The sequence below is a fragment of the Orbicella franksi genome, chromosome 3, assembly GCF_964199315.1.
Source record: "Orbicella franksi chromosome 3, jaOrbFran1.1, whole genome shotgun sequence".
Classification (NCBI taxonomy): Eukaryota; Metazoa; Cnidaria; class Anthozoa; order Scleractinia; family Merulinidae; genus Orbicella; species Orbicella franksi.
The window spans coordinates 3,970,001-3,990,608 of NC_138147.1; the positions used below are offsets into that span (position 1 = coordinate 3,970,001).

The window sequence follows — 20,608 nt, forward strand, 5'->3', positions numbered from 1 at the left end:
CATGACTCTGGCCTGATGAGCCATAAAATCATTGCTTGACTAACCTTTGCAGGACACGCATATTTTGTGAACCATCTAAAGTTGTAAACACAGTGATTCTCCTTCTCATACTCTGGCACTCCTATTCCATTATTATCTGCTGAAGAATTGCAGAGGAAGGTAATGTGGGTGGTGCGAGAAACGCCATTGCAACAGTGTGTTCCATTGCCATATGTTAAATTAAGCATTCCATCATAGTAATACAACATGTTATTTGGTTGACCAAGGGTCCAGTTTTGCTTGGGGTTTCCCTTTTTAATTTGGCATGAACCAACATTTGAACCACCGCAGCCTGTTTTGCTGCTTCCTCCACACACCTGTGATCACAGAAAAATACAAGTGCACATAATTAAAAGGCATTTGATAGTTTGCTTATCTCGGAGCGCTACTTCAGCAATGACATACTGCAACAGTGTAGATGGGATATCGTCATGTAGTTACTTGTTTACACTGACAGGAAAGTTAGAAAGTCATTAGTGTAGATAAACCACTTTTTTGATACCTGAGTTTATTATATGGCTAGCTCTGTGAGCAGGCAAGATGAATCAAATCCTGCGCTGTGACTGGCTACCCGAGCAGGAAAGATGGAGCTATCTTGCCCGCTCAGGACTAACCGCTGTGTCCTGCAAGAAAAATTTCTCCCAAAGCGATATAATAAATCCTTTATTGACCAAGCTTGTTTGGTCAAAATGGCTGGATATTGACCTTGTTCTTTTTTTGCAAGTTTATGCACCTTCACTCCATCTCAGTCCATAAACATGCAAAAAAAAGAACTCGGCCAATATCCAGCGATCTTGAACTCACACTTGCTCAATAACCCATACATATTGAGCATTAGTACACGAACAAAAAATAAACTATTAAAGGCCTGTACTACAAGGAAAACAACCCATCAATAATTTTCTTTACTTCACGTGGTCACACAGCCATGAATAGAAATTAATCTTCAAAGGTTATTCCAGTGTAGATTGTCAAAAGCTACAGTTGGCTGTAGATGAATCTCTGTTACTTCGTACTTCAAACAAAATAACAAATTTGGAATGATTTTTCAAGCAACATTTCTAGATTTATGATTGAAGGGCAAGTAGGTGTGAAAATTTTGTGGGAGGGGGCTAAATCAACATCAAGAGAAATCAGCAAGTGAGAAGTGCCTGATAGATACATGCATGGTAAGATGATGAAAGAGCAACAAAAAATTAGATTTTCTTAGACTTATCACAAGTTTAGTTCCTACTCTGTAATGTTCAATATCTGTCTATTACAGATTATCGATATTTAATGGCCAAAACAACTGAATGAGATCCAGTCTGGAGACTGGGAAACACCATCCCTGAAAATCCCAGAGAGTTTTTAAAGGAGCTCAGCCACCGTTTGCACATTTTGAAAAGTTTAGCCTAAATGTTTCAAATTTGTTGTTAGCAATCTGATTCAATCTTTGCCATCCTTGACCATCCTTGTTCCTTTATGGTTTATTACTATCTCTTTGATGTTTTTCTATCTTAGTAAACTATTATTTTCAGGTTTCCTTCCATTTAATGGAGATTTTGTACATGGCCAAAAAAAGACAAAACACCGTGACTGAGCTCCTTTACGCATGCATATACCATGTACATGTATAATACTAGTTTTAACATGTACAGTACACTACATACACTAGTTTTAACAGACGGTCCACACACTAGTGAGACAAACTCAACTTGGTTTAGTGCAATTTGAAACTTGATGACACGGATGTGTCCTAAACATGAGCCCTCACCTTCAACTGAAACTTGTATAGAGAAGTACCATTTACAGTGTAAAAATCATCCTTGCCCCATTTATGTGTGGCCAAAGGAGTCAAGTCAAACACATAACCAGCATCTTTATCTTCCACCTTGCAATCTTGCCCAAAATTTAGACCCAGCGAACATGCAGCAGCTGATTACAGGTCATTTAAAAAACAGAAAGGTCAGTAATGTATAACACAAGGCATGTGCAACAACAAAATAATTACTAAACTGATCACTGTTCTGTGGAATCACTTGGACTCTCAACTGAGGTTTTACCAATGAGCCCAAATCTTCCCATGCTCAGATTGTTTTGATAAATGACCAACTGGAGGGGTGTGCTGAAAAAGACCCTTAGCAACATCTGATAGACTGCAAGATTCCCCCACCAAATTGCTTTCCACTTACTTCAATGAAAAAAGGAGAATTTGACATGAGATCAAGAGTCACTTAGGGCTTTTTTCCACGCACCCCTTCAACTAATGTCAGAAACCGGGTGGAGTGTTGCTGCACTTGTTTAGGAGGTAAAATGTTTTGAGCCTGTACTGTTCTAAAAGCTTTAATAACTAACAGGGTAAAGAGCACCTCAGTACCTGACTTCCACATAAACTGATACTGGCAGTCATCTGCTGTATGAGACACTAGCACAGGAGGACTCTCCAAATCCCCTGGTTGACACACAAATGTAATTGTAGAGTTTCTTGTGATACTTTTCCCCTTGTCCTTCTTGCATTCACTACCCTGGGTATAGACCAGTTTAATAGAGTTGTCTTGATTCAGGGTTGGTGGATCAGTGTACTTCCCAAGACTTACCACCTTCCCCTTGTCAATCATACAGATAGCAGATCCGCTATCACACTGGCTTGTCTCTTTACGAGGCATTAACTGACCACAGACATTGATGAAAATCAACTTGTTAGAGTTGCTGCTCTCTCCATCTAGGGCAAGCCAGTTGGAGGCATTTTCCACACGCACAAGTTCTGAGAGATCATATCGGACCCCAGAGGCACTCTCTACTCGACAGGCTGTCCCAGTGCGCCGACTGGGTGGACAGGCATATTTTGTGGTCCACGAAAAAAAGTAAAAGCAATAGCTCTCAGTGAGAAAAACAGGCTCTCCTTTGCCAGCATGATAATCACATTTAAACAAAATAACAGTTGTTCTGTTGAGTCCATTACTGCAACTTGTGCCATGGTCATAAGTTAATGTAAGCTGGCCATCTGCATATTGCATTTTCTGTGTTGATATATCTCCCAGTGACCATCTCAATTGAGAATCATCTTCCTGGCACACTGTAGATTTGATTCCTGACAGCCAACAAGAAAACAATGTTATAACAATCTCTGAGAGTGTTGCTTAACATAGAGTGTAACCCAAACATTCCATATGCTAATATTGATAACATATTAACTTAATCCAAGAAGTTTGGTTTTACAGCTATGATCACTGTCATAAAGACATTAATTTTATAACTTCAGGGCATCCCATCATTAAAACTTCTGTTATCCTGCATCACATGTCCATTTTTACTCTCATCTCGCATCCTGCCAAACGCATGTTGGACCCTCTTATTAATAACTGGAAAGTTTCTAACAGAAAGGAAAATCAATGTCTTTATTTGATCGTTCATTTCCAGAAAATATCCATACTCCCCCCACGGAAGGGATTGGAATTTCCTGGGGGGGGGGGGGGGGGTTCCGTAAGACCAAAAAAATTAAAGAAATGCATGAAGCTCAATTGGAATTTCCAGAGGGGTTGGGGGGGGGGGGGGACTTAAAAAAATTCCCTTCCGTGGGGGAGGTATGGATATTTTCTGGAACTACACATTTTCAAATTATTCTAGTTGCTGCATAGCTTTGTGATTGGCTCCAACAAGTGAATGAGCACTAAAAGCGGCCAATGATGTAAACTGTATAAAATGCAAAAAGCATTTTCACATAAAATTGGGCTGCATTGTAAGCATATTCAGTGCAGATGCTTCAACTTACTGTATTGTTACGCTAGATTTGTGGGTCTTCTGTATTTAATATTTGAACAGTAAAGAGTACAGTATGTAAAGAAAAATGGAGTCAAACATGTTCAATCAATCACACATGGTTTAAACACCCTTCAAGAAAACATGAGCGAAGCTTTACTTCTATTTAACTATACATTTTTGTAGATGTTTAATGAGTTCAATACATGTAATTCTATCGCATAATAGTTGACAAGGGCATAGCTGAGACAACTATCATGCACAGAAATTGAGAGTGAATAATCTAGTTGTTTTAGTATAAATCTAGTAGTCATTCAAAACTTTGTCTAAATCCCGTTTACAGACACTTTGAAAATGCAAAGAAGCGGCCATCATTTTGTTAACAACTGCACATTGTTAGGCTACTCACCATCCACATGTACAACAGAATAGATGGTGTTGTAATATTAACTTGTGGGTACCCCTCTGTGGAGTCCCTTACGTTTTCGTGGGCCGCCCCACATCTCACGAACATGCGAGTTGGCTTATGTCGGACATTGTGTTGACAGTGTTTAATATTGCGTTGAGTATTTGAGCCTTATCTAAAGCTATCTTACAACATGGTGTCAGAAGTGAAAACCTTTTAGAGATTGCAAGGAGTTTATCAGGGCTTGGCTGAGTTACAAACTGCAATGGCTGAGCGAGATACGAGAACTCCAGGTCCTTTGGTGCTCGATGCAAACGCAGCGGACGACTGGAGAAAGTTTTTAATGCAGTTTGAAATTTATCTTGTGGCGAAAAGCAAAGATGACAAACCGGACAAATTGAAGGTAAACATGTTACTTCACTGTGCTGGACCCGAAGTGATTGAAGAATATAGTCATTTTGTTTACAATGCTGGAGAAGACAAAGAATGTTATGCAGATGTTTGCAGCAAATTTAAGGCACTCTGTGAGGGAGCAAGGAATGTCATTTATGAGAGGTTAGTGTTTAATAAGCGTAACCAGAAAGAGGGAGAGCGAGTTGATAACTTTGTTAGCGAACTGAAACGGTTGTCGCTAACATGTGAATTCGGCGAACTGCGAGATTCGCTAATAAGAGATCAAATTGTGGGAGGTGTATTATCTGATGAGCTGAGAGGGGAACTGCTAAAGAAACCTGATCTAACCCTACAGAAGGCTCATGATTATTGTCGTACCTTTGAAGCCTCAGAATTACAAAAGTTCAAGTTCAACATTCAAGCGAGTGCTGGAACTGAGCATTCATTAGGAATTCAGCCTGTTAGAAAGTCAAAAGAAGCTGACAAGACAGCTGCTCGTTCTTGTAAGTTTTGTGGTTACAAGCACCCATTTACTCGACCATCTTGTTGTCCCGCATTTGGAAAACAGTGCTTAAAGTGTAAGAAAGAAGGTCATTTTGCCCAAGTGTGCCCAGGGAATGTAAAAGAAGGTACGAAAGTTGATTTAGTGCAACAAGAAAGTCCACCAGACCTAGACACTCAGAATATGAATAAGGAGGTACATACCTATTTTGGATCTATTGAACTGGACAGTGTTTCTGATTCCAGGAAATCAACAAAGAGCCTTATCACTCTTAAGATTGAAGGGCAGAATGTTGAAGTAAAAGCAGACACAGGTGCAGAGGCTACCGTCATACCCTTTCATCTGTATAAGAAAATCTCCAAAAAACCTCTCCAAAAGATTCAGCAACCCTTGAAAGGCTGGCTTGCAACTAAGCCCATTCATCCAAGAGGCTGTGTACGCCTTCAAACTCCATACAAGAATCGTCAAATGAACCTGTTGTACCTTGTTGTTGACGGGAACTTTACACCCTTATTGGGATGTGATGCCTGCTTGGATTTAGAAGTCCTTCAGTTTATGAATCTCCAACTGATAGATACACCAGTACCTAATCCAGCCATGCAGGATACGCCAAGAGCACGTGGAGACCAGACCATCTTCCAGAAGGACCCAATATTGAGGGAGTACCCAGATTGTTTCAGTGACAAACCCGGCACACTTCCAAACAAAGTACATCTGGAAGTTGATGCTTCAGTACCCCCAGTTGTTCACCCTCCCAGGAAAATTCCAGTTGCTATGCTGGAGCCAGCACAAGAGAAACTCAAAGAGATGGAAGAAGATGGTATTATCGTGAAAGAAGATGAGCCTACGTCGTGGGTCTCATCAATGCTAGTTATTGACAAAAGAAAGGTGAAGGCTAAAAGAAAGGACACTCCACTGTCAAAGGATGATGTCAGAATTTGTATTGACCCAAGAGATCTTAACAAGGCCCTGAAAAGACCCCATTATCCAATGGTTACCGTAGAAGAAGTCGCAAACCGACTTTCAGGTGCAAAGAGTTTCACATCACTTGATGCATGCAGTGGATACTGGCAACTCCCCGTAGATGAGGAGAGTTCCAAGCTCTTGACTTTTAACACACCATGGGGGCGATACCGATTTACAAGACTCCCTTTTGGTATCTCACCAGCCCCTGAAATCTACCAAAGGGAGATGGACAGACTGTTTGAAGGGGTTCCTGTTGAAATCATAGTGGATGATTTCCTGATACATGGTAAAGATCAGCTTGAAGTTGATGACAAATTGAGAAGAGTACTTGACAAGAGCAGGGAGGTAGGATTGAAGTTCAACCCTAAAAAGGTGAAGCTTAGAGTACCAGAAGTAAGTTATGTTGGACACCTGTTCTCATCTGAAGGTTTGAAACCAGATCCGGAGAAGATCAGAGCCATTAATGAAATGCCACCCCCCAGAAGACAAAGAAGGTGTACTTCGCACACTAGGAACTGTGAATTACCTGGACAAATTCATCAAGCACAAGGCTGACATACAAGAACCCATATCACAACTTACCCAAAAAGATGCAGCATTTGTTTGGGAAAAGCCACGACAAGAGGCCTTCGACAATCTGAAATCAGTCATCACGAGTGCACCTGCACTAGCTTATTTTGACAACAGCAAGGAAACAGTGCTAAATGTAGATGCAAGTAGTAAAGGCCTTGGTGCAGTGATCCTACAGGACGGCAAGCCGGTTGCATTCGGATCCAAAACACTAACTAACTGTGAGAAAAGGTATGCAAACATCGAGAGAGAGAGCTGCTTGCAATCGTCTGGGGCGCACAGAAATTTCACACCTATGTATATGGGCGCAGAGTAATTGTAGAGACAGATCACAAACCCTTAGAGTCTATCTTCCGCAAGTCTCTGAATGATGCTCCCCCCAGGCTACAAAGGATGCTATTGAAACTTACCAAGTATGATCTTGATGTGCGATATGTCCCTGGAAAACAGCAAGTCATCTCAGACTGTCTTAGCATAGCACCTCTCAGTGATACGGAGCCAGTCAATGAACCAGAAGATGTAATTGGAATCAATCTTATTGAGGACCTCGGATTTGAAAGCAGCACACTGAAGAGATTTAAGGAGACCTCCAGCATTGACGAAACCTCGAGAGTAGTGATGGAGTATGTCTTGAAAGGGTGGCAGTCTGAGAAAGAACAGGTTGATGAGCTTGCTAGAGAGTACTGGAGTTTTAAGGAAGAGCTGAGTGTGGAGGATGGATTGCTGTTTAAATCAGACCGAATAGTCATCCCAAGACCACTGAGGGCTGAGGTGCTGGATGAAATCCGTGGAGCTCATATGGGAGAAAGTAAGAGCCTTAGCTTTGCCAGAGATTACGTCTTCTGGCCCTCAATGACAACCCAGATCAAAGACAAAGTCAGCTCCTGTTCAATTTGTAATGCCTTCTGCAACCGACAGCAAAGAGAGTCATTGCATCCACATGACATCCCTAGATTACCTTGGCAGGTAGTTGGGACTGACTTGTTTGAATATGGAGGCCAAACATACTTGTTGGTCACTGACTTCTATTCAAAATACTTTGAAATTGAATTACTGCGTCAGAACACTGCCACCTGTGTCATTAACAACCTGAAGAAAATATTTGCAAGGTTTGGAGTCCCGGATAAGGTTGTGAGCGATAATGGTTCCCAATACAGCAATACCAGGAATCTATTCGACAGCACTCATGAGTTCAAGCAATTTGCTGAAGATTGGGGTTTTTGTCACACAACGAGCTCTCCAGAGTACCCCCAATCAAATGCTGCAGCAGAGAGAGCAGTGCAGACAGCAAAGCGCATTTTGAAGAAGGCTGCAGCTGACCAAAAAGACCCTTTTGAAGGGCTGTTGAAGTACCGCAACACTCCATTTGAAGATATCGGCGTGTCACCTGCACAGCTGATGATGAGTCAACGCACACGCACAATGATACCAACCCATCGACGTCTCTTATTACTGCAGGCAGTGGATCCTGATAGAGTAGTGAAAGCGCTGCGGCTACGTCAATTTGTCTCTAAGAAGAATTACGACAAACAGAGTAGAGATCTGCCTCCACTTGAAGCTGGGGACAAGGTGCGAATTTGGCCAAATAGAGATAGAGAATGGCGTGAAGCAGAAGTGTTGCCACGATCATACTTAGTACAGGATGAACGAGGGTGTGTCTATAGAAGAAATCGAAGGCAGATAATCTCAGTCCCAAATGATCATCCAATGAGACCACGGCTGCATGATCCTCCTTCAGTCCCCAGTGTGCTGACTCTCCAATATGTCCATCATCACCTTCTATAAAGGACTCAGCACCAGAACCAATGGAATCAGCAGAAGGACCAAGAAATGCAGAACGATCACCTATTACAACCAGATCCGGGCGACAAGTTAAAAAGCCCCAGAGACTCATTGAATCCTGTTAGAGGGGAGATGTTGTAATATTAACTTGTGGGTACCCCTCTGTGGAGTCCCTTATGTTTTCGTGGGCCGCCCCACATCTCGCGAACATGCGAGTTGGCTTATGTCGGACATTGTGTTGACAGTGTTTAACGTTGCATTGAGTATTTGAGCCTTATCTAAAGCTATCTTACAACAGATGGTGAGTGACACAGCCAATAAAATATTAGAGAGAATGATACAATGATACAATGATACAATGTTAGAAGATTTATACTAAAACTTGATAGAATCACAGAGGTAGCATGGGCTGTTGATGTAATACACATATGGTGAGAACAAATTAAAGAGGATCTAAATTTTGCCAATCAAAAGAAAAGACTGGTTTTCCTTTCTTTTTCTCACATTATAGAAAGGATTTTCTCTATGTTTCTTTTGGGGTATAGAATTACTGATAACAATTAATTTGGGTGAACTAAAAAACACTCCCCTTATGTGTCATCTATAACTTGTTAGTATAAATCTACTAGTATTCGTTCATGAATGCTGCTCTCTTATTGGCTATGCTACTCACTATCTATTATGTTGCAGATAGTCAGTAACCCAGCAGTGGCTGTGGCTGCTTCTCTGTGTTTTTGAAGAAGTATTAGATAAAGTTTTGAATAACTAGATTTATACTGAAACAATTACACAATGTAGAGTGGCTTATTCGCTTTCAATTTCTATGCATGATAGTTGATTCAGGCTGCATTCTCTTCAACTACATGTATAACGCATTAGAAATCTTGAGCTTATAATCTAACAATTGTTAAATAGAAACTGGGAAAGTGTTTTCTATTTCCTCAATCAAATATAATGTCCATGACACAAACCTCCACAAAGAAAAGCAAGTGCTTGACAAATGTTGATGTAATAATGATAACGGGTTGTTTTGCCTTGTGAATCAACGTCATCATGCTTTATTTTGTAAGCGCTGAGGTTGGCTTTAGTGAGTGGCGTCAAGTCGAAGTTAACAAATTCATTCCTCAGCACACAGCTATTTGTAGACATGATACTGGACTGTGGGCAAGCAAAGTCTGTCTCCCAGAGAACTTCAAATGCACAGTCATGAGCAGCTGTCAACAATGGGCCTTTATCACCCTGAAATAAAGATATATGCATCCAGTTTATACTGTGCTTAAGGAATATCATGGTGGTCCACTGGAGTGCCTTAATTGGCTCCAGATTGATAGATATGGGTTAGATGCCTGACACAATTCACCAGAGCTGGCATTAAGGGCTGTAACCCATAACATCTGTTACAGCTGAGTATGCCTCATTTTCCCTTGATGCTACAGGTTTAATTGCCTGTTAATGACAGAATTCACCCACAAAGTAACAAGACTTTTACCAATCTGTTAAAACGACTCTGGAACTGTGTTAATATCTCGGTCAGTCTGTTTGATTAAAATGCTGAACCATTCGAACATTCTGAGAAACTGTTTCAACGTTCTTGATGGCCATTTGTTACCCATTTAACATCCGGTTTTTAAAGCTGTTTACCACGTTAGTGTACGTTTTCTAAAATCAAGTCCCATTTAGTTTGCGACGGGTGTAGAGAACAAGGCTACAGATGACTCAAAACTTTATGACAGCCCTGCCTCACTCTTACATTATATTGCCTCTCTTCTAAGAGGTGCATTATCGTGTACCAGAAGCCCTGGTGAAAATCTTTCAAGGAGGATGACGATCGTATCCTTGAAGCATCTGGTCGAGATCTTTAACTGTCTTTACCTAAATGTACATGCACAAATAAATAAATATTCTTGCCAGGATCTTCAAAGATCTTGACCGAGATTCTTAAAGATATTAAAGGATTGCAACATCTTCCATTGAAGGATCTTCACAAGATCAAACGGCTTTCAATAATGTCTTTTAAGAACCCTTGAAAGATCTTTCTCTTTAAGAATCTTAAGAAGATCTCAATAAGGAGCACAACATTAAAAAAAAAATAATGTTGTGTTGGGGAGAAGTACAATAATATACACACAGGTAAAAACAGTCATATACATCTGTACATGTAATCCTTCTTGAAACCCAAGCTAAAAATGTTCTTCAAACATTACAATCTCCATGAGCGTGTTTGCATTGCTTACTTACCATTTGTTTTGGGCACTTGAAGGTTATGGTAGTTACAGGTAAGCAGCTGTCAACTTTTTGTGTTGTGTTATAAACAAGGATAATATCATTTTGTGGTGACAAATGGAGATTACTAGCGTAATTGATATTTCCCAAATCTTTTGTTGTTTGAAGCTTTTTGTCTATTCTGCACATAGAACTGTTTGCGGGACAGTCTTGGGTGTCGCCAGTCTTTTCAGCAGTTATTCCTCTGCAAACATTGATGTGAAAATCAAAATTTGAAATTGAAGAAGAGACCTCATGTCCACCTGTGACAAAGAAATTAAAGTGTTCGTGACTTAACTTAACATTAAATATGTTGCACTTATTTACTGAGGAAAAGGGCCAGAAAGGAAAACATTTAGCATAGTGTCATAGTATGTAGAGCACAGCAATTGACAAGCTGATGATAAAGACTAGATATGTTCCCATATTAATATACCCTGACCTAACAAGGGAAGTAGACATGTTAGAAAGGTTTTTTGGAGAAACACTTTAAGATCAAAACCTGTCCAGAGAAATCAAAAGCAACTGACTCTGAAATTTTGAGCTTGAAAATTGTGTCATGAGAATGGTTGTAATTGTTTGCTATTGATTCCCTTACTCTTTATCTTAAAAATAAAATTGTGTTACAATGGTGCATCTGTGGGAGCTCTGAGTTTATTTACTCAATTTTTCACCAATTGAAATTAAATACTTCAGCACCATACTTATCTTTGAAAGATCTACTCATTGAAACTAAAAAATGACACACTGTGCTATTTGGGTATGTAGGATTTACTTGACTGAAACCCTGTCCAAATATTTGGATATCAAACATGTTCAAACACCTTTTGGTGACCAAACATGCTGATGTCATACTGAGTGGCTAAACAGTATCAAACATGTTTAATCACAGTCCAAACGAACAAAATATTTTACAGTGTTTGATCAAATGTTCAATGTTCAATGTTTTGGTCACCAAACAGTGTTACAGTGTTACTTTTACAGAGTTATACTTTCACTGTAAACATGATACAAGTAACCTCCTTTGGGTCCTGCTGTTTGTCAGTGTGTGGGTTTATCTGCTTGTATATATATGTGTTGTAGGAGGCGCGGTGGCCTCATGCTTTATTAGTGCATGCGACTCTGGATCGAGCGGTCCAGATTCAAGCCGTGACCGGGGGTATTGTGTTGTGTTCTTGGGCAATGGGCAATGCAATGGACTGACATCCCATCCAGAAAGGAGTAGAAATACTCCCAGTCGCTTCATGTTATGAAAACCAGGATAAGCTCGTATGCATACATTACCTTTACAAATACATATAAGAAAAACAAAAATATACTTAACATTGATTCATCCTCTGCACAATATTGATACCGTACCTTTCAGTTTAATTAGAGGTGTAAGATCCCTCAGTTTGTTGTCCTTTCCATACAGTGAACATGGTATCTCAGGTATCTTGGACGGTGTCTTGCAAGCCTCGTTTGTGACAAACTCAAAGTTTGCCACACAAAGACTGCCTGCCACAGAGACATCCACAAACTGAGGTGATCCCTAAAGTTGATCAATAATCATAATGAGAGAAAACGTAGATGAAGTGCTCTCAAAAATCACATGAAGAGTGAAGATCACATGAGCTTTGTCAAACATACATGTATCTGAGATAGCCAAATATGGTTGATAATTATTTATTTAAGGCATTTTCAAGGCTTTTAAATCAGTTCACACATGCAACCCTTAGATTCACTAACTACGATGCCACTCAATCAATCAATCAATTATTTTATCTAAAACCTCAGTTAAGAGAGTTATGAGGCCTTAGATCTGTCACTCTCGTGTCAAGTTAATCCAATATTGTTAACACACCCAGATTATCCTTTAGTATCTTAGTGTCCAATTAAAAATTAATGTCGGATAGTTTTTAAAAGCATCTCAGTTAAAAATACCACAGTTTGTCTGAGCAAATCATATCCAAGGAAAACAATAGATGAAAGAATTTAAACCACTGTAAACTAGGCATGTTTTTGCATTGGGACAATGGCAGAATTCTTATACTTAGATACCTGAAATTAGATACATGTAACTATACCATTCTTGTGACAACTTGGTGTACAAGTATCAACTTTATGTTACGGTTTATACACTCCCACAAAGTAACAACTCCAAAGAGGTAATGACCCCCGAGAGTAGCAAGCCTTAAACGCCACTAATTCTGAAGGTAACCAGGGTCATTACTTTTAGAGTTTTATGATGGTTTACGAAAACATACTTTTAATTCAAAATCAACCTAGCACTACATGGTTGGCTAATTTTGAAATCACTTTCCTGTCTACACCCTTAATCAGATCTATGCCAAAATTCTTGATTCCAATTAGTAATCTGAGCATCTACTTACCTGGAAAATGGCATGGGATAATGTTACACCAGTCAATTACAATTTTTTCGCAAATTTCACATTTGGTTAGCTGTACAGGTAACTGGTCACCTATGCCATTGAGGTTGTTCACTATGAGTGTGCTTGTATGATTTTGAAATTACTTGGCATGGCCTAGTATTCCCTCTGTAGATCACCGTACTCAATGCACTCCAAATACTATTGCTAATCAACAGTGCAATCACAGTTTTGTAATAAACATTTTGACGTCAGTCTTTCATGCTTTTGTCCTGTAATTGGTGATCATGAATTTTGTTAAAACATTTTCAACATGGCTGTGGAGCCATGAGGCGATAGCTGAGCGGATCCACAGACTACTTTGATAATGTCATGACAAAATTCGTTGTCAATAACAGGACAGATGCATAAAAAACTCACATCAATTTGTTATTTGCGATAACATCTTTGTATAAATTCATGTGTCCGTCCGCTTATTGAAAATGAAAATTAGCAAATGAGTGTGCAATAATTTCTGCAGTTATTGTAGAAAAGAAAATTGATGTTTACCAAAAACTTTCCACATCTCAGGAAGATGTTGGTTACCCATTTAGTTTTGGATCCCATTTCACAATCGTCTTCAGCACCCGTATACTGCACAGTGAAGCCTGTCCTAATTGTACTGTTTAAAACTTTAGGACCTACAGAACCCATATTCTTCGGATTCTTATCGTCAGTTGAAGTTGAACAAACAGATGAGTCCTTGTTTGCGTTGCAACCATGATGGTCCACTTTACCACAAATATTGATGTAGTATGTCTTCTGTAGCTTGTCTACGACAATCTTCCAAGTCCTGAAACAGTTCAGATTTAGAAAGACTTACAAGTCATCTATACGCAGTTACGGTATACGGAAGTTTCGAAACTCTCTCTTCCATGTTTAGAGACTTTTGAACACAATACTTGGATTGCTTTTCTTACCAGTCTGTTATGGAGTATGTTTTTGCTTTTCCTACAGGCAGCTTACATTTTGCTGGAAGATGTCCGTAAGCGTAAGGCCCACAGAGAAACAACAAGCCAGTAAACAGTAGAAAGCCATTCTGTTTGGCCGCCATCTTTGACTAGTCATGCGTACAAGGTTGAAGTACGTCACAGGCGAAAAAATCTTCAAGTGACCGTCACGAGAGTTGTTGGAAGAACAAACATTGTTTTAATTTTATGTATTTTAATATTCATTTATTTATTGTTATAACGCGTGTTCCAACTAGGATTGTGAAAGTTATGGATGCTGATCCTGGATCATGTAGACGATCAACCCCATTGAGACCCGTTGAACTGCATGGAATGCATTGAGAAAATAAAAATTCATGGTCCGTCGTCGATATTTTAGGATAAATGCACGACCCTCTGTGACCCACTATGAGAAATAAAACGACTCACTTTGAGAAATACGACCCACTATGAGAAATAAAACAACCATTGCCACCCGAACTATAAGATGGCATTTTGGGAAGGTTGGGCGGGGGTAGGTGGGGAATGAAAGTAGGTAGGGGTTGGGGATTTCTTTTTAACTGTTTTTTGAAAGACATTTCTTAGCAGTGACATAGTAGCCTTTTGTCCTCCTCTAATGTGGACCATTGCGTAACCTAACAACTGAACTTTGCAAAGTGCTCTACATAAGCTTGGCCAGTGGGTAATAAACACACGCTTCTAAGCTAATTTGTTGATTCATATATATCTCTGCTGCGCCAGCACGGCGAAGGGTTAACACTCGCAAACTCCAAAACCAGCAAAACTTCTTTTTTGCATAGAGGTATCCAATGCGTAACTTTATGATGCGTGATGGGTGACACGCGGCCAGCAATCGATCGATCAAATAAGCTGGATGGACGAACTCTACTCTGAAAGATCTCATGTTAAAAGAAAAGTCATGGATTCTACAGTTGGACTCGAAACTTACAATTTACTAACAAGAAATGCAAAAACAGCCGAGGACTAACAAACGGAACGGATAAGAAAATCTTGGCCTAAAGCTCTTGAGCAAAAGCTTCTAGAAATTAAATCGCTGCAAATTTTTGTCATGTCTTGTTTTGTTAAAACGTGAACTTAGACGAACGATTCCTGATTCCTCCACTGAACAACTGAACTGAAGGTAAGTCACTGAATTTCCATTCATCTATGGGAGCTTTTAGAGGATCACGAAATACAGCTGTTGGAAAGACAACTTTTCGCGTCTGCAAGTTTACATTTTTGAGGCCAAACCGTGAGTACTCCATTTTCGCAGAACAATCGAAAGAAGCCTAGACTAGTTGACAAAGTTAAGGGACCTATGAAGATCCAACTTTGCACTGCTCTGATTTAAATGAGGGGATAGAGGTCGATTTTGGTGGCGCAGCATTCTCATAGGAAAATTGCATTAATATTCATAATATTTATCAGAAAACTAGATGACATGGAATAAAAATAACAAAGAAGTAAAAACAAACTGAGCGATAAAAAAAAAAAAAATTGAAATTCATTAAAACTAAAAAGAAAACAAAATAAAAATAAATTGAAAGTAAAATGGAAACAAAATTAAAATAAACTGAAAGCAAACTGAGAAACAAAATAAAAACGACATTGGAAATCAAATCAAAGCAATTGATTTTCAAGATAATTTGGTTTTATCAACTGGGTTAATAATGTGAATTGGCCAACGTAAAGAGATTCGAAAGCTGACGTTTCGAGCGTTAGCCCTTCTTTGGAGCGAATCGAGGAGTTGTGGCCAGTGTGTGTGGTTTACATATAGAAAGATGAAGCTATGCTATCGGTGGGTGCATGGTAACGTGAAAAACAACAGAATAAATTAGTTGAATGAAAAGCGTTCGTCGATACCGTAAGGATTAAGAGTGCCGACTAGGCGACCGATTCCGAGAACACCTTCGTGACGTACGTAGAGAAAGACGACAAAAACGCATCTAAACCGGTCGCGAGACCCTTTAATCTCCCCAATCATTCTAAGCAACATATGGCAGTCTGCGACTTTTCCCTACATCAAAGAAGCACGGAAAGCCGCAAAACTCTATAACAAAAATTTGTTTTTCAAATCGGCACTCTTAATCCTCACGGTATCAACAAACGCTTTTCATTCAACTAATTTATTCTGTTGTTTTCCATGTTACCATGCACCAACCAATAGATATCTGATGTTATAAAGAATAGGGACAGTGATCTTTTCAAAAGAATCACAAGTGACACTGGCCATGTATTATATGACTTGCTCCCACCCAAACGTAACAGAGCTCTTAGAGAAAGGGGCCATGACTTCATACTCCCTAAAGTAAAAACGGAACGATTCAAACGGGCTTTTGTAAATAGATGGCTTTTTAAATTCATTTCTTAAAATTTTTCTTGTAATACATATGATAGGTTTTTTTTCTAGTTTAGCTTAGTTTGTTATTGATTGTAAAGCCACACGTTTGTTGTGACTGATTTCTTAATAAAGACTTCTAATAGCGTAGCTCCATCTTTCTGTATATAAACCACACACAACCCACAATTCCTCGATTCGCTCCGACGAAGGGCGAACGCTCGAAACGTCAGCTTTCAAATCTCTTTACGTTGGCCAATTCACATTATCAACCCAGTTGATAAAACCAAATTATATTGTTATACTCCCCACCGACGCAGCACCACAGTTTCTATAGAAACTTACCCCCTCTATTCAATTGACTTTCAGTTTTGCTTTGAGTTTGCCATGAGAACGATGGGCCATCAAAACACAGCATTTGAATGTCAACCAGCATGCACACAGGGCGCCAGAACAAAATTAGGCTTGCGTTCTCCCTCGTTCGAAGGCAATTAAATTGGTTTACATTGTCTGTGTCATCGTAGACATTCATAGCGCTATAGTTTCTGCTGGTAAACTCGAATGCTTATTAGAAATGCCATATCCAGAGAAACGGAACCAATTCATTAAAACAACTCGCGTTTTGAAGGTCAAAGCTGATTAAAAGAACCTGAGTAAATCTCGAGACATTTCGGTCTCATTGAGATAGTTAATTCTATTATTTCCCTATACATTTCACCGCCACTTTACAACCAGTTCGTCATAAAATTGCAACTCAAGAAGCTCAGTAACCAGCTCTTAATTTTGTTTCCACTTCCCCCGAAAAAGGCGACAAAAAAGCTTCTCATTTTAAGAACCGCTGTACGTCTGCCAATTTCTAACTTCAAATTCTTATTTTAAAACAACATCAAATCTTCAAAATTTCCTATTTCCATAAATTTTACTAATCCTTTGAGAAAATCTATATTTGCATTCAAACCATAATACCCAGCAAAAATATGGCCTTCATGTTAACCCCCGCCTTAAAAAAAAAAGATAAAAAAAAAAAATGGTACGGTAACTCCTCGCATCGTGAGCTTGGGGGGCCTGTGCCGACCTTCAGGAATTGAGAGACTGGGTTCTAGTGTAATCTCTGTAATGGTGGCTTCCATGTGATTTGTGGTCACAGGCGACCCAAGCTCTCAATGTTATCCTTTTTTTTTTGTCACTTTTATGAGAACGTTCAGCTTAACGTGACATATGGCATATACTATCACATAAAGACCGAATTTGACTACGCGAAACATGACTCTGGCCTTGCAGTATATGGAGGTGTTGTGTTACAACGGTTTGAATTTATAAAGGTTTGTATGAGAATGCAACGGCTTTGCTTGAAAAGTCAATTACTCTTATGTTTTGTGAATAAAATCTACTTACCCTGTTACTGCGTTGTATTCTTTGTTGTTTGCCAGCTCCTCAGGCCGATCTAACGCGATTTCGGCGAGTTATCGTTCTGTGGGTTTCCACTACTAAAAGTAGTAGTGGAAACTCACAGAACGATAACTCGCCGAAATCGCGTTAGATGGTGGCTGAGTTCAAAAATTGAGGCTAAAAATACCTCTGATGTTTACGTTTTTGTATGATGCAAATGAGGAAAGTGATCATGTCATGAGCAGTTCCACTAACACAACACTGAATCAAGAATATCTCTAGAAATATTGGAGCAGTGTTGAAGCGGACAAACGCCATTGAAACAATGAGTGTCGTTTTGTTTCTTTTGTGATGTACAGTTCTGATGACAAGTTAAAAGAACACTGCTCTAATATTTCTAGAGATATGTTTTATTCAGTGTTGTACTGTTTTGGTGGAACTACTTATGACATCATCACTTTCCTCATTTGCATAATACAAAAACGAAAATTCTCTAAAACGAAAGAAGGTATTTCAAAAAGGAAAACACCATTCTTCTTTATTTTGGAAAGCCTAGTTCAAATAAGCAACAATTACTTTTTACTTCATGTACACTCTATTAAAAACTATTTAATTTAATTGAATTCTCTCTACCTAACCGCCGTAAACCTTGCTATACTGTACTAGGGTAAAAAGAGTGTGTGAGAACGAGTAGACTTGCTGGGTTCGCAAGCTTATCGTTTGTCAAACATTTGCATGTATTTCATGATTAATAATTAGATCCTTTAATATCTTATACATGACTGGGGTTTTAAGTGTGTTACGATGCAGCTTCATCTCAAACCTCTAGTATCAAGAACCAATTGTATGTGGGTTTTAACATAAAATTAAATTTTATTTTAATTGCAGACAATTGTAAGCGTTGTGGCCAGTTCTTTAACCAGTTATCACCTTACAAAGAGTGTGAACATTAACTCAGACAAGAATGGTGGTATATATACTTGCAAGTACAAGAAACCCTATACCTGCAAGCATTGTAAAAAGCGGTGCTTTAGCCACTCATCAGCTTGCAAGAAACATGAACGAATTCATACAGGAGTTACACCATATACATGCAAGCATTGTGAAGCGTGCTTTAAACAATCATCAGGATGGAAGCGACATGAACGAACTCATGCACGAGTGAAGTCTTATACGTGTAAACATTGTAATATGCACTCTAGCGACTTATTAAACTGCAAGCGACATGAACGAACTCATACAGGAGTGAAGCCGTATACATGTAAGTATTGTAAAATGTGCTTTGGCCAGTCATCAGATTGCAAGAAACATGAACGAACTCACACAGGAGAGAAGCCGTTTACATGCAAGTATTGTAAAAAGTGCTTTAGCCAGTCATCGCATTGCAAACAACATGAGCGAACTCACGAAGAGTTAAGCCTTGGAAGCATTGTAAAAAGTGTTTATTTTGACCTCGCGGCAAAATGCTTGCCGCGTAACCTTAGCCAGTCATAAGGTTACTAGCAACATGAACAAACCAAAGGACTAAATGTGGCCCTTAATTTTCCACCAGTCGTTTTGGCTTTTATTTTGACCTCGCGGCAAAATGCTTTTATTTTGACCTCGCGGCAAAATAATTGTTGTACAGTCCTTGAAGGGTTTTGATTAAGCCTTCTAAAACTATAATACTCAAATGTATGTATGCCAGGAATAAAGCTGCTTGCAACTTTTTATATCGCCAATTGGAGAAAGAAATATTATTGTACTGATTCTTTACCAACAATGCGTGGAAACATTTCAATTAATTACTTGTTGGTCTAAAGTCAATCGTACAGAGAAACTGTCTGCGAAATTTTAGATCCATAGCTCTTAACATTCAAGGTACAGGAATGATTTATTTAATTACAGAATATGTATACGATGGGAACACTATTCAGGGAATGTATGAGAGCATGCTGCATTCAATTGCCAATTCTTTTCTATCGATGTTCTCACGCCCTCGTCTCCTCAACTCGTGTAACCTGTCTCTTTGGCGCCCGAAAAGATGTCTGGTCTGTCTGGCTATCGTTGGTCATGACTGCAAGTTGCCCAGTTTACAGGTAGCTTTTTAGAAAGATTTTAAAAAGAATAGACCCTGTTGGAAGAAGGGGTCGTACTACTCAATCTGTGTGAAACCGCAAATCGATCAGGCATGAAACATAACGCTGGGTAGGACTGACATTTTACATTGAAGCCCCGCCTTACGGTCACCTCGTTAATACGGTCACCTCGTTTTTACGGTCACCTCGTTTTTTTACGGTCACTTTTTGTTGTCCCGGAGAAACGTCCATACATTTTCTTATAAGAAAACCCCGTTAATGCGGCCACCAAGGTAATGTGGCCACTCCGTAAGGCGTTAATGCGGCCATCCCGTTAATACGGCCAACGGCCACATTGTGAAATCTCATACGGCCATTGAAACCAGCTATGTTCATCTTTCCATTGTTAATATATATCAACACAGATACTATCCCAGCCCAAATAATGCATGTAGATCTTCTCTTGAAGTAAATAAAAGAATAAAAAGTCTTTTGGACCTTTTCTTTTGAATTTTCCCTAGTGTAAGCTATCTCTTTGAAAGTTTAGCAAGGTAAAAAAACGCGGGCAAATTGTGTTGATTATACGGTCAAAATGCAAAAAAAAAAACTTACAGAGGCGTATCTGATTGAAATAAATTACACTGGTTTATAACATACTCTGCCCTGGACAATTTTCATGGAGGAGACGTCTCAAAATTTGTCCCAAATTTAGCAAGAAGGGCACTGTCAGTTGAAAGGTCATACATTTTTCCCTTTAACGCATTACATGGCAATATTTTTACAAACGTTCCCCGACATTGTACCA

At 39.3% G+C, this 20,608-nt stretch overlaps 1 protein-coding gene and 1 pseudogene across 1 annotated transcript in view; one reads left to right on the forward strand and one right to left on the reverse strand.

Moving 5' to 3' along the window:
* LOC145480775 (cation-independent mannose-6-phosphate receptor-like) overlaps positions 1–14,132 on the reverse strand; it is a 42,918-nt gene extending 28,786 nt beyond the window's left edge. Inside the window, exons 1-8 of the mRNA XM_081459100.1 lie at positions 13,990–14,132; positions 13,580–13,862; positions 12,021–12,192; positions 10,638–10,924; positions 9,371–9,638; positions 2,399–3,112; positions 1,796–1,956; positions 45–356 (exon numbers count right to left, since the gene is read on the reverse strand). Coding sequence (XP_081315226.1) covers positions 45–356; positions 1,796–1,956; positions 2,399–3,112; positions 9,371–9,638; positions 10,638–10,924; positions 12,021–12,192; positions 13,580–13,862; positions 13,990–14,123 — 2,331 coding nt within the window. The 5' untranslated portion in view covers positions 14,124–14,132. The remainder of the gene's footprint in view (positions 1–44; positions 357–1,795; positions 1,957–2,398; positions 3,113–9,370; positions 9,639–10,637; positions 10,925–12,020; positions 12,193–13,579; positions 13,863–13,989) is intronic.
* Positions 14,133–18,151: 4,019 nt separating this feature from the next.
* The window catches only part of LOC145480517 (uncharacterized), a 64,393-nt pseudogene continuing 61,936 nt past the window's right edge, over positions 18,152–20,608 (forward strand).